The 13,614-nt window shown below is 40.0% G+C and overlaps 1 protein-coding gene across 5 annotated transcripts in view; it reads left to right on the top strand.

The window, feature by feature from the left end:
- The window catches only part of TRIM37 (tripartite motif containing 37), a 117,047-nt gene that overhangs the window by 77,103 nt on the left and 26,330 nt on the right, over positions 1 to 13,614 (top strand). For all 5 annotated transcript variants that reach the window (XM_060203842.1, XM_060203844.1, XM_060203845.1 and 2 more), the window contains one exon: positions 11,882 to 12,184. In XM_060203842.1, the coding sequence (XP_060059825.1) occupies positions 11,882 to 12,184 (303 nt within the window). The remainder of the gene's footprint in view (positions 1 to 11,881; positions 12,185 to 13,614) is intronic.

Genomic DNA, 13,614 nt, shown 5'->3' with positions numbered 1-13,614 from the left:
AATTGATTTGTTCTGATGTTACCTTTTACTGTGTAGAAGTTTTTCAATTTGGCCTAGCCCCATTGCTGAGTCTTGAAGATATTTCTCAAACAGACATTGTATTCTATCATTGTATTCAAATATATATATATACACACACACATATATATTAAATTTTTTAATGATCTTTATTGGATAGAGACAGTCAGAACTTGAGAGGGTAGGGGAAGACAGAGAGGGAGAGAGAGAGACCTGAAGCCCTACTTCACCACTTGCAACGCTTTCCCCCTGCAGGTGGGGGCTGGGAATTTGAACCTGGGTCCTTGCGGATTGTAACACGTGCTCTCAACCAGGTGCGCCACCACCCGGCCCCATCTATATATTTTATGATTTCTGGTGTAATGCCAAAGTCTTTTATCCATTACAAGTTGACTTTAGGGGCCAGGTGGTAGCACACCTGGTTAAGTGTACATATTACAGTGTGCAAGAACCCAGATTCAAGCACCTGGTCTCCACCTACAAGGGGAAAGCTTCATGAGAGCTGCAGGTGTCTCTTTCTGTCTCTTTGCCTCTTTATCTCCCCTTCACCTCTAAATTTCTGTCTCTATCTTATAAAAATATGTACATATATATTTTAAAAAAGGTTGACTTTCATGCATGGTGAAATGTGTTTCTTTATCATTCTTCTACATTTTACAACACAATTTTCTAGCAGCATAATTGAGAGGATTCTTCTTGTCTCTAATGTTCTAAGCCTCTCTTGCCATAAATTAACTATCTGTAGACGTGAGGGTTTATTTCTGTGCTCTCACTTCTATTCCATGATTTTGGTGTTAATTTTTGTTCCGCTGCCACACAATTTTGATTATAATAGTCTTGTAATATAACTGCAAGTCAGGAAGTGTGATGCCCTCCATCCTTGTTCTTTTTTGTGAGGTTACTTTGGTGACTCTAGAATTTTCTTGGTTCTAGATAAATGTTTATAGCTTTTATTCTATTACTGTAAAGAAATTCAGTGGGACTTTGATAGGGATTGCATTTCTTTCTTTTTTTGTTTATTTATTCATGAAAAAGATAGGAGAGAAAGAACCAGACATCAGTCTGGTACATGTGCTGCCAGGGATCGAACTCGGGACTTCTGGTTGAGAACCCAATGCTTTATACACTGCGCCATCTCCCGGACCACAGGATTGCATTTCGTGGATAAGATGATCTTTATTTATTAATTAATTATTTATTTATTTTTACCAGAGCACTAGTGATCTCTGGCTTATGGTATTGCAGGGAATTGAATCTGGAACTGGAGAGTCTGTTTGCATAACCACTAATACTATCTACCCCCTGTTCAAGATGGTCATTTTTTACTATGTTAATTCATCCACTGACCAAGCAAGGAATGTTTTTCCATTTATTTTCATCATCATCTCTTTCCTGTAGTGTGACTCACAGTTTTCAATGTATAGGCCCTTTGCTTTCTGTTAAATTGATTCCTAAATACCTTATTCTTGTTGCTGATATTGTAAAAGCGATTATTATTTTTTAAATTTCTTCTATTTTGCTTTTTGCATAAGGGAATGCCACTGATTTCTATATGTTAATTTTGTGACCTACCATCTTTCTATATTGTCAGTTTTATACTGATTTGTTTTAGATTTTATATATATAGTGTCTTGGATTTTATGTATATACTATCACACCTGCAAATAGAGTTTCACTACTTCTTTTCTGAGTTGGATTCCTTTTGCTTCTATTTCTTACTATAAGTAGGACTTCTAACACTATATTAAATAGTAATGGTAATAGTGGACAGCCTTGTGTTGTACCTGATCTAAAGTGAAAGCTTTCAGTTTTTTCTTTTAATATTTATTTATTTCCTTTTTTGCTGCCCTTGTTGTTTTTCATTGCTGTTGTAGTTGTTGTTATTGATGTTGTCATCGTTAGATAGGACAGAAAGAAATGGAGAGAGGAGGGAAAGACAGAGAGAAAGAGAGAAAGACAGACACCTGCAGACCTACTTCACCACCGGTGAAGCGACTCCCCTGCAGGTGGGGAGCCGGGGGCTCGAACCAGGATCCTTTTGCCAGTCCTTGCGCTTTGTACCACATGCACTTAACCCACTGTGCTACCTACCGCCTGACTCCCAAAAGCTTTCAGTTTTTAATAATTGAGTATGGTATTGGCTGTGGGTTTATGTTCCTTCAATCTCCATTTTAAAAAAGTTTTAGTCATAAAAGGATGTTGACTTTTAAAAGTCTTCTCTGCATCTATTGAAATAAGTGTGTGTGTGTGTGTGTGTGTGTGTGTGTGTGTGTGTGTGTGTTTCATGTTGTTGATGTGGTACGTCCCATTAATTAATTTTTTTTATTGCCACCAGGGCTCCATGGTATTCCCAGTGGCCTTTTTTTTCTTTAAATTTTTACTTGCTTGCGTAAAGAGAAAATGAGAGGGGAGAGGGAAGTAGGGAGAGAGAAGGAGACACCTGCAGACTCATGAGGCATCCTCTCTGCAGGTGAGGAAAATGAGGGCTCAAACCAGGTTCCTTTGTGCATGATAGTGTAGTGTGTGCGCTAATTTCCTCGTTGATCCAGTAGTTGTGGTGGAGAATGTTAATGAGTCCCTAGGTTTTTGAGGTTTTCCCAGGTTTATCATCATCTTCATTATTATTTTGTAGTTGATTATTAGTTTAATTCTACTGTGGCCTGAAAAGATGCCTGGAATGGTTTCAATGCTTGAACTTATTTATACTGTCTTTGTGGTCTACTTTATGTTCTATCCTTGGAGATGTTCCATGTGAACTTTAGTACAATGTGTATTCTACTTTATGTTACATCTTTGAAGATACCTACTAGGCCTAACCCATCTGCTCATTTAAGTCCTTCTTTAAAAAGACACAAATTTTTATTTATTTGTAAATAAATTTTTATTTATTTGTTGACACCCACAGAGAAAACCAGAGCATTACTCTGGCACAAGTGCTGCCAAGAATAGAACTTCTGGCCTCATCTTTTTAGATCCAGTACTGTAGACATTGTACCTCCTCCCAGACCATTCACTTAAGTCTTTTATTTCCATATTATTTTTCTGTGTATTTGCTAGAGTGGGATGTTAAAATCTCCAACTGTTACTGTGTTGCTGTCAATATATCCAGTGCTGTTAACAGTTCCTTTGTATTTTTTGATATTCCTTCCTTTGCTACATAGATGTTAATGAGTATTAGATTCTCTTGATCGATTGATCCTCTGATTATTAAATTCTATTCATTCTCATTTCTTAATTACTATCTTTTCTTTTAATTTATTTATTAATAAGGAGTGGTGGAGAAAGAGAACCAGAGTATACCTCTGGCACATGTGATGCAGAGATTGAACTCAAGACCTCGTATTTGACGGTACCAGGTTCTAGACTGCGTTACTATTTTAAAGTCTATTGTGGCAGTTATTAATATGGCAACCCCTGCCTTCTTTTGTGGTACATTGTTTTCCAATTTGAGCCTTTTTGTTTTTTATCTTAGTTATTTTGGATAAAGACAGAAATTGAGAAGGGAGGGGGAGATAGAGAGCGAGAGACACCTGCGGCACTGTTTCACCACTTGTGAAACTTCCCCCTTGCAGGTGGGGACCAGGGGCTTGAACCTGGGTCCTTGGGTATTATAATGTATATGCTCAAGCAGGTGTGCCACCACCTTGCCCCATTTTGAGCCTTTCCCCCCACACTACTCTGTACCTTTCGAGAGGTGAGTTCAGGCCATTAACATTATTTAGTGAAATTAATAGATTTTAAGAGATTTCATTTCCTTTATTTGATATGGGTATTAAGTATTGCATTCCCCCCTACATAATTTTATTAGGGAAATAATGGTGTAAAGGACCATTTTTTTCCCTTTTGTTGCCCTTGTTTTTTTTTATTGTTGTAGTTGTTACTGTTATTGATATCATCATTGTTATATAGGACAGAGAGAAATGGAGAGAGGAGGGGAAGACAGAGAGGGGGAGAGAAAGATAGACACCTGCAGACCTGCTTCACTGCCTGCAAAGCGACTCCCCTGCACGTGGGGAACCGAGGGCTCGAACCGGGATCCTTTCGCGGATCCTTGCACTTCGCTCCACCTGTGCTTAACCTGCTGCGCTACCACCTGACTCCCAGATGCAGTTTCTTATCTCCCCATGATAGCTGTCTGTCCACCACTCCTGTCACCACTTAAGTCTTCCTCTACCCTTGTCCAGTGTCACCAACCCTCTTCCAACTCCTCCTCTCCTAGTCCCAAGTATCCAGTCCTTGACTTTGATCAACAGGCTACATCTAGTTCAGGTGTCACCCTTTTTCTTTTTTTCCTTCTTGTTCCTTAAGTTCCATCCCCAAAGAAGATCCTTCGGTATTCTTTCTTCTCATGACTTACCTCACTTAACACGATTCCTTCAAGTTGCACCCAAGATACAGCAATGAAGATTTCATCCTTTCTTAAAGCTGAGTAGGATTTCATTATTTATATAAACTGTAGTTTTTGTGGTCACTCCTGTTGTTGGGGCATTTTTGGATTTTTTTAGACTTCTTGAGGAACTAATTGAATGATAGTCCTTCAACTGTTGCTTGTCAGATTAACTCTTTTTTCCTCTGTCTAGTGTAAATGAAAGTCTAGCGTCCTAGAGTATTCTTGCTGGAAACCTCTTTCACTGAGCATTCTGTAGATAGCTTGCCTTTTGCCATTCGTTTGTGGCCTTTTGAGTTTCTGTTGAAAACTACTGGTAACCTTAAGGCTTTTCTCTTCTAGGTGATATTTCATTTATCTCTTGCTACCTTCATGATTATCTTTAGTTTTTGCCAGCTTAATTATGATAGGTCTTGGTATGCATATCTCTGGAATGACTTTTAAAAATACTCCCTATTAGTGATTTAATAATGGTTTACAAGATTATAAAAATAAAGGGGTATAGTTCCATATTATTTTCACCACTAAAGTTCTGTGCCATATTTAGTATTTCTGGTACTGGTAAAAGTAACTTTTTACTTTTTTTACACTGGTAAAAGTAACTTTTCTCCATCTTTCCTTTATTGTTGATCTATTGATAGTTTGGTGGGTTATGCCAGGAACACTTATAAACCTAAAACAGTGGAGACCAGGTAATCAGGCAACTGACCCAGGCCCTGCTTTATAAATTCAGAGACATGGTTGAGAGCCTTAGTGTGAGACCTGAGTACAGAAAGCAGTCAGTTTAGGAGGCCCAGTGGTGTTCCTCACTGCTCTATGCTAAGCCACAGCAGACAGCTAAACTCGCCTACCCTTCAGCTCAGGGTGTAAGATCTGTGGGAGGATGTTAAAATCTGATAATCTGATGTGTCTGAAATATTTAGCTAGCTATCTACTCCTTCCTTCCTTCCTTCCTTCCTTCCTTCCTTCCTTCCTTCCTTCCTTCCTTCTTTCCTGGGGCTCAATGCCAAGCTGGCACTACAGATCTTCTGCTCCTAGTGGCCATTTCTTTCTTTTTTCTTTTCTTTTTTTGGCTTTTATATTTTATTTGACAGGACAAAGAGAAATTGAGAGGGATGGGGAAGATAGAGAAAGTTAGAAGGTGGAGGGTAGATAGCATAATGGTTATGCAAAGAGACTTATGTCTGAGGCTCCAGAGTCCCAGGTTCAATCCCCTGCACCACCATAAGCCAGAACTAAGCTGTGCACTGGTAAAATGGGAGAGGGAGAAGGAGAAAGTTGTACACCTACAGACCTGCTTCATTTTCTTGTGAAGTTTGCGTGTGTACACACACGCACACGCACATGCATGTGGGAAATGGGTGCTTGAACCCAAGTCCTTGTACATCAATTTGTGCACTCAGCCTGGTGCGCCAAACCCTGCCCCCATGAAATATCCACATATATTTTTATTAAAATGCTTTTTTGCAACCTGGGAGAATGGCTCATTACTAAATAGCAGGACTTGCAAATATGAGGTCCTGAGTTCAAACCCCAGAATGATGTACTAGTTCGTTCTCTCTTTCTCCTTTCTCTTTCTGCCTACAGGGGGTTATTGCTGGGCATTGGTGCTAGCATTATGAATCCACTGCTCTTAGTGGCCTTTTTTTTTTCTTTCAGTTTTTTACTGAATAGAAAAGAGAGAGTTTGAGAGGGAGAAAGATAGACACCTGCAGACCTGCTTCACTACTTGTGAAGTGTTCCCTTTGCAGGTAGGGAGCCAGGGACTCAAAACTGGATCCTCATGTGGGTCCTTTTGAGTAGTACTATGTGTGCTTCACTAGGTACGCCACCACCTGGCCCCCTCTCTCATTCTCTCATTAAATTATAAACATATTTTTAAAAAATGTTTTCTTGAGGATTGGGGAGACAGCATAGTAGTTATGCAAATGACTATTTCATCATGAGGCACCAAAGAACCATGTTATGTCTCTAGCACCACCATAAACCAGAGCTGAGCAATGCTCTGTTTAAAAAAGAGAGAAAAGTTTGCTTTAGTAATGTCTATTTTACTTCTTCATGTATTATGTTTCTCACTCTGCATGCCTTTTCCTTCATTGAGTTTTTCTTGTTTGTTTTTATTTTTTGCCTCCAGGGTTATTGCTGGGGCTCGGTACCTACACCTTGTATCCATTGCTCTTGCAGACTATTTTTTCCTTTTTTGTTGCCCTTGTTGTTCTATCATTGTTGTGGTTATTGTTGTTGTTGGATAGGACAGAGAGAAATGGAGAGAGGAGGGAAGACAGAGAGGGAGAGAGAAAGACACCTGCAGACCTGCTTCACCACTTGTGAAGCGACCCCCCTGCAGGCGGAGAGCTGGGGGCTCGAACTGGGATCCTTATGACAGTCCTTGCACTTTGCGCCATGTGCGCTTAACCTGCTGCGCCACCGCTTGACACCCCCTTCGTTGATTTTTAATGTCTGTTTACTACATTTGAACTTTGAAAATGATATTGAAAAAGTATGGTAAAAGGGGGTTATCTTTCCTTTCTATCCCATGTTATTGGGAAGTCTTAGTTTCTCATTAAGTATGATGTTAACTTGTAATAGTTGTTGTTAGATGATTTTTTCCAAGGTGTTAAAACTTTTTAATTATTATATGATAATATTTATTACTAGTGGTTTTAAAAAGTGTAAGATTGGGAGTCAGGTGATAGCACAGTTGGCACAAAGCACAGGGACCGGCGTAAGGATCCCAGTTCGAGCCCCTGGCTCCCCACCTGCAGGGGAGTTGCTTCACAAGCGGTGAAGCAGGTCTGCAGGTGTCTTATCTTTCTCTCTCCCTCTCTGTCTTCCCCTCCTCTTGCCATTTCTCTCTGTCCTATCCAACAATGATGACATCAATAACAACAACAATAAAAAAACAAGGGCAACAAAAGGGAATAAATATATATATATATATTTTTTTAAAGTATAAGATCTTACCTATATATGAGATAATCATATCAACATTTCACAAAGTCATGAAGCAGTTTGGTTATTACTGGGTAGTTGGGAAACTCATGATGTAGGGCAGGGGGCAGATAGCATAATGGTTCTGCTCATGCCTTATGCTCCAAAATCCCAAATTCAATCCCCCACACTACCACAAGCTAAAGCTGAGCAGTGTTGTAGTAGAAAACAAACAACAGAAACAAAAAGGATATGATGTATTTTTCTGTTTTCTATGCAAAAATGAATCATGACTTTCCTGAAAACCCAGTATTTCTCTAGCCAGCTTGTTCACTTTAGTTGTCTATATTTTTTCTGTTATCTTTATTTATTTTTTGTATAAAGACAGAGAGAAATTGAGAGAAAGTGGGCAATAGAGAGACACCTGCGACCTGTTTCACCACTTGTGAAACCTTCCCCCTGCAGGTGGGAACTGGGGGCTTGAACCCAGGTCCTTGAGCATTATAACATGTGCTCAATTGGGTGTACCACCACCTGGCCCCTAGTTATGTATGCTTTATATAGGAGCAAATCATTGTGTAGTTTTCTTTCATTTCCTTGCTTATTTTGAAATAGTTGTAAGAGTGGAGAATTCTTTGTCTAGTTCCACAACTTAGGGGGAAAGCTTTCAGCTTTATTCTGTACTGGGTAAGGTAACTTTTGATGTGTATTTTTTTAAAACATTTTTACATTTGATTTATTGACTGTTTTGTTGAAGTTTTTGCATCTATTCTTATAAGAAACATTATCCTGCAATTTAGATTCTCATGTCTTTGTATTTGACCACAAGAACAAATTACTTTTTATTACATTTTTTTTTTTTCCTCCCTTCAGCTAAGATAGCAGAAGAGGTTATTTATTGTACACGGGTTACATTCAGCCACAAGGAGAGCAGAACTAGTCCAGAATGACAAGTCCAAGGCAAAGGAGCAAAAGGGACTGTGTCTTGGTATGAGCAATGAAGGTCACGCAAGATGGTTGCGTAGGATCAAATAGTGATGAGGTTCTAGATCTGCTGAAACAAGTTTTAGGCTGCAGCACAGAAGTCCAATTTGTACCAGCGCCTCTGGCCTCCGGCATCCCTTATTTCTGCTCCTGTGGCTTCCATGGGTGCACAAGTCTACTTGGACCTCTGCCTCATCTTTCTTCTTTTGCGCTTCAGCCTGCGCATTTGCTTCTTCCTCCACTTGGCTCTCATCGTGCAAAGGGTTCTAGGAAGATGGCATTAAGGCCGAGCTTTTATTACATTTCTTATAATTTCTTACTAATACAGATTTTCTTATTTCTAAGTCAGCTGTAGATGAGGGATGTAAAGTAGAAGCTGGCGGCTTGAACCAGGATCCTTATGTCAATCCATGTGTTTTGCGTCATGTGCCCATAACCGGCTGCACTACCGCCTGGCCCCCAGGCTCTTTATATTTATTAAGTAAACACATATCTACCCCTCAGGATGGAAAAAATTTCTCAGAGCTGCTCTTATTCCTGAGTTGTGTGCTTAGCCTAAAGGAAATGAACTTGGACCAGATTTGGATCCATTGTTCTGGTCATTAAGGAGTGACCCAACCTCCTTGTTTTTGTCTGCAGGATACGTGAACACAATCTGGGTTCTTTTGGCAAGCTGTAATAGGGGGATGGCTGTAGGACACATGTCTACCTTTTACTGTGCTCCCATTCATGGGAGCAGATTATTGCAATGTGTTAACAGGTGCAGCTGTCAGTATTTGAATTTATTCTTTGGGGTGGGGAGAATGGGGTCAGGCAGTGGCACACTGGGTTAAACGTACATAGTACAAAGCTCAAGGATCCTGGTTTGAACCCCCAGCTCCCCACCTGTAGGGAGGCCACTTCACAAGAGGTAAAGCAGGTCTGCAGGTGTCTGTCTTTCTCTCTTTTTCTCTATCTTCCCATGCTTCTCAAATTCTCTCTATCCTATCCAATAATAATAATAAAAGGCTGCCAGGAGCAGTGTTTCCATAGTTCTGGCACCAGCAATAACCCTGGAAGCAAAAAAAAAAGAAAGAAAAGAATTTATTCTTTGTCTAGTTAGGGTGCCTGTTGGTCTTATATTTGGGGAGAAAGGTTGACTTGCTTTCTTTTGAGTTACAGAGGACTGTTCTTTGACTTCAGAGGACAAGCAGTGCCAAACCTGGTTGAGCACATACATATTACCATGCTCAAGGACCTGGGTCTATTGTCCACCTACAAGGGAGAAGCTTCATGAACATTGAAGCAGTGAAGTCTCTCTCTCTGTCTGTCTCTTATCACTCCGTTCCCTTACAATTTCTCTCTGTGCTGTCAAATAAAATAGGTCAAAAAGGAAAAAATGACTGCTGGGAGCAGTGAATTTGTAGTGCCGGCATCAAACCCCAGCGATAACCCTGGTGACAATAAAAAAATGTTCTTTGATTTCTAAAATATCTTTTTGTAGTATAAAGTAAGTATTTTCCTCTCTCTTTAATATTTGGGGATGGAAAGAAGCCATTAGAAAGAACTTAAGCGGGGGTCGGGCGGTGGTGCAGTGGGTCAAGCACATGTGGCGCAAAGCGCAGGGACCGGTGTAAGGATCCCGGTTCGAGCCACCGGCTCCCCACCTGCAGGGGAGTTGCTTCACAGGCAGTGAAGCAGGTCTGCAGGTGTCTATCTTTCTCCCCCCCTCTCTGTCTTCCCCTCCTCTCTCCATTTCTCTCTGTCCTATCCAACAACGAACAACATCAACAATGGCAATAATAACCACAACGAGGCTACAACAACAAGGGCAACAAAAAGGGGGGAAATGACCTCCAGGAGTGGTGGATTCATGGTGCAGGAACCGAGCCCAGCAATAACCCTGGAGGAAAAAAAAAGAAAAAGAAAGAACTTCAGCTACTTTTCTAGGGAGAATAGATAATGTTCTTTAGTGGTTGCAAAAACTCATTGACAGACCTTTGGAACAAAATGGATGGAACTGGAGGTGATTGTGCTTAGTGCCATAAGAAGTGAGTACAAAGATACTTGAACTTGCAGCAAAATAAACCAAAATAAATACCACAGAGTTAAACAAACTGTCTCTAACACTTTGTGAGAAGGGAGCTGGCTGGTGATGCACCTGGTAGAACACACATGCTACAATGCACAGAGCCTGAGGCTCAAGCTCCCAGTCGCACCTGCAGAGGGAAAGCTTCTTGAGCAATGAAGCAGTGCTGCAAGCATCTCTCTCTCTCTTTCTCTCTCTTTCCCTCCCCCATTCTATCTCCCCCATGCCTCTCAGTTTCTCTCTCTGAAAAAAAAATTTTTTTTTGGTGAAAACTATGGTGGTAATCATTGGTAGGGTAAGGCCACAGAACTTTGGTGGTGAGTACAGTGTGGAACTATGCCTTGTAATTCTACAATCTTATAAACTTAACGAATAATCACAAATTTTAAAAATAGATTGAAAAAGAAGTCAGGGACAGTGACCTTTTCTTTTATGAAGTTTCATAGTATTTAATAGCTTCACCTACATTTTCTAACAGTTCAGTAAATCAGCCTTTTAAGTTTGGCTAGAATATTTATAATTTATGGTTTATAACATTTACAGTTTTGTCGAAATATTAATTTCCCTTCCATTCCCTCCCTCCCTCCCTTTCTTCCTTCCTTCCTTCCTAGCAAAATAGCTTTCTTGTATTGTGTACTGTTTTGCCATGTGCATACCCAGGTTCATCCCTTGCCCACACTGCACTGGAGGAAGTTGCAGTCCTGGCTGTGTTCTCTTTCATAGTCTATCTGAAAAAGTCATTGTGGAACAATAAAACTTTGGTGATAACCAGGAAATGTAATATATGTGTGTGTGTGTGTGTGTGTGTGATGTGGAGAATTACTTCTGATTTAGAGATGCTAAAAAGATTCAAAACTCAAATTGGAGTTCGATGTATGAAAATGGATATATATGTATGCATATATTCACATTAAAGAATGATTTCATGAATATTAAAGTGTATGTATGTGTGTGTGTGTGTGTGTGTGTATGAAATGCTTAAAGCCAGAGAGAAAACTTACAATTAGAGTTCCTGTATTTCCATGTAAATGGCCCAGGTTTAAACTCTTGAACCATTTGAGCAGTGCTATGGCAACAGAGAAAGCTATCGACTGTGAGATCTCTTTCTTTCTCTCTTTTTCTGTGTGGCCTGGAGTGGGGAAATTGCACATGCTCTAGGCCTCAGTTCACAGAATAAAGGGAGTGGGGTGGAAAACTCAGTGTAGAAAACTGGAGAAGTATACCATAAAAATCCATAAGAAGTAGAGCTGAGTTTAAAAGTTTAGAATTAAATATATAATCTGTATATGAGTGATTATAATATGACCCAGATTCTAACTGAAGCTAGAAGGAGGTAGGATACTAATTGTTTTAGTGGAATTCCATATATGTTTTATTTTTGATACCACTGAAAGAACCTAATTTTATTTACAATGTGCATATATTCACATTAGAAAATGGTTTCAGGAATGTTAAAGTCTATATTAATATGATTTGTTACTTTCTCTCTGAAGCATCATATACTCGGAAAGATAAAGACCAAAGAAAGCAGCAAGCAATGTGGAGAGTACCCTCTGATTTAGAGATGCTAAAAAGATTCAAAACTCAAATGGCTGGGGTTCGATGTATGAAAACGGATATGAAGAATACACTTACAGAAATAAAAAACAGCAATGCTGCTTCTGGAGACATGCAGGCTAGCCTATTTTCTGCTGACCAGGCATCTCTGGTTGCATATGGAACTGAAAACTCTGGTAGATTACAGGAAATGGAACTCCTGGCAAAGTCATCAGTTTCTGGTTGTTATATACAAAACTGTAAGTGAAAATTTTATTTTTGTGTCATTCAGGAAGCTAGGAGATTGGTTATTGTCAGAATAGGTATTATGTAAATATCTATTACAATGGATTCAGACTACAAATATGAGGCCAGCGAAATAGCTTGCTTGGATAGTGTGCTGATTTGCCCTGTGTTTAACCCAGCTTCAAGCCCAACCTTCACCACATTGAATGAAGCTTCAATCCTGTGGTCGTGGTGTGTGTGTGTGTGTGTGTGTGTGTGTGTGTGTGTGTGTGTGTACACACGTACATATTTGGGGCTGAGAGATACCTCACTCTGTAGAGTGCAAGGACCTTGTTTCAAGTTCTTGACCACATTTGAACACCATACAAAGCAGAAGCCTCTCAAGCACTGAAATAGTGCTGTAGTATTTCTCCTAAAAAGAGTTCATTGGCAACAGTGTAATCGTCTAGGCATGAAAACCACAGTGGCAAAAAGACTACATGTAGCCTTTTCTCATATTCAAAACTGTCTTGATTTCTTTCCTGCTATAAAATAAAGCTAACTTTTCTTGATAACTTATTCTTTATTGTTCAGTAAAGATGACAAGCACCCTACATCTAGCATTCATGGTAGGAAAGAAATATTTATAATATGTATACAAGTATAGATGATAGGGGCTGGGTGCTAGAGCTCACAGGTTACAATGCACAAGGATGCAGGTTTGAGCCTCCAGTCCCCATCTGTAGGGGGAAAGCCTTGTGAGTGGTGAAGCAGCGTTCTTTCTCTCTGTCTCTCCTTTCTCTCTTGACTGTCTCTATTCAATAAATAAATAAAGATAATTTAAAGAGAGAGAGAGAAGGGTGGTGGTTGATAGCATAATGGTGATGCAAGGAGACTCTCATGCCTGAGGCTCCATAGTCCCAGGTTTAATCCCCAACACCACCATAAGCCAGAGCTGAGCAGTGCTCTGGTGAAAAAAAAAAAAAAAAAAAGAATGAGAGAGGGACTCAGGTGGTAGCGCAGCAGGTTAAACATACATAGCGCAAAGTGCAAGGGCCAGCACTAGGATCCTGGTTCAAGCCCCCGGCTCCCCACCTACAGGGGAGTCACTTCACAAGCGGTGAAGCAGGTCTGCAGGTGTTATCTTTCTCTCCCCCTCTTTGTCTTCCCCATATCTCTCCATTTCTCTCTGTCCTATCCAACAATGATAACTACAACAATAAAACAAGGGCAACAAAAATGAATAAATAAAGATATATTAAAAGAGAGAGAGACAAGTAAGATGATAAAGTTTGTACAGAAGTGCTGTGAAAATGTTGAGGCTATAGCCTATTGGTAAAGCACATGCTTATGTGTGAGACCTGGGTTTGAACCCTGGCAGCAACCAACGAAATCCAAACCACAACAAAATTTAAAATGTTGTGAGAGAAACAGGTAGGGAGGAAAGAAGAGATGAACAATCACT

The sequence above is a fragment of the Erinaceus europaeus genome, chromosome 12 (assembly GCF_950295315.1).
Source record: "Erinaceus europaeus chromosome 12, mEriEur2.1, whole genome shotgun sequence".
NCBI classification, from domain to species: domain Eukaryota; kingdom Metazoa; phylum Chordata; class Mammalia; order Eulipotyphla; family Erinaceidae; genus Erinaceus; species Erinaceus europaeus.
This window is presented reverse-complemented; position numbering and strand designations above follow the sequence as displayed.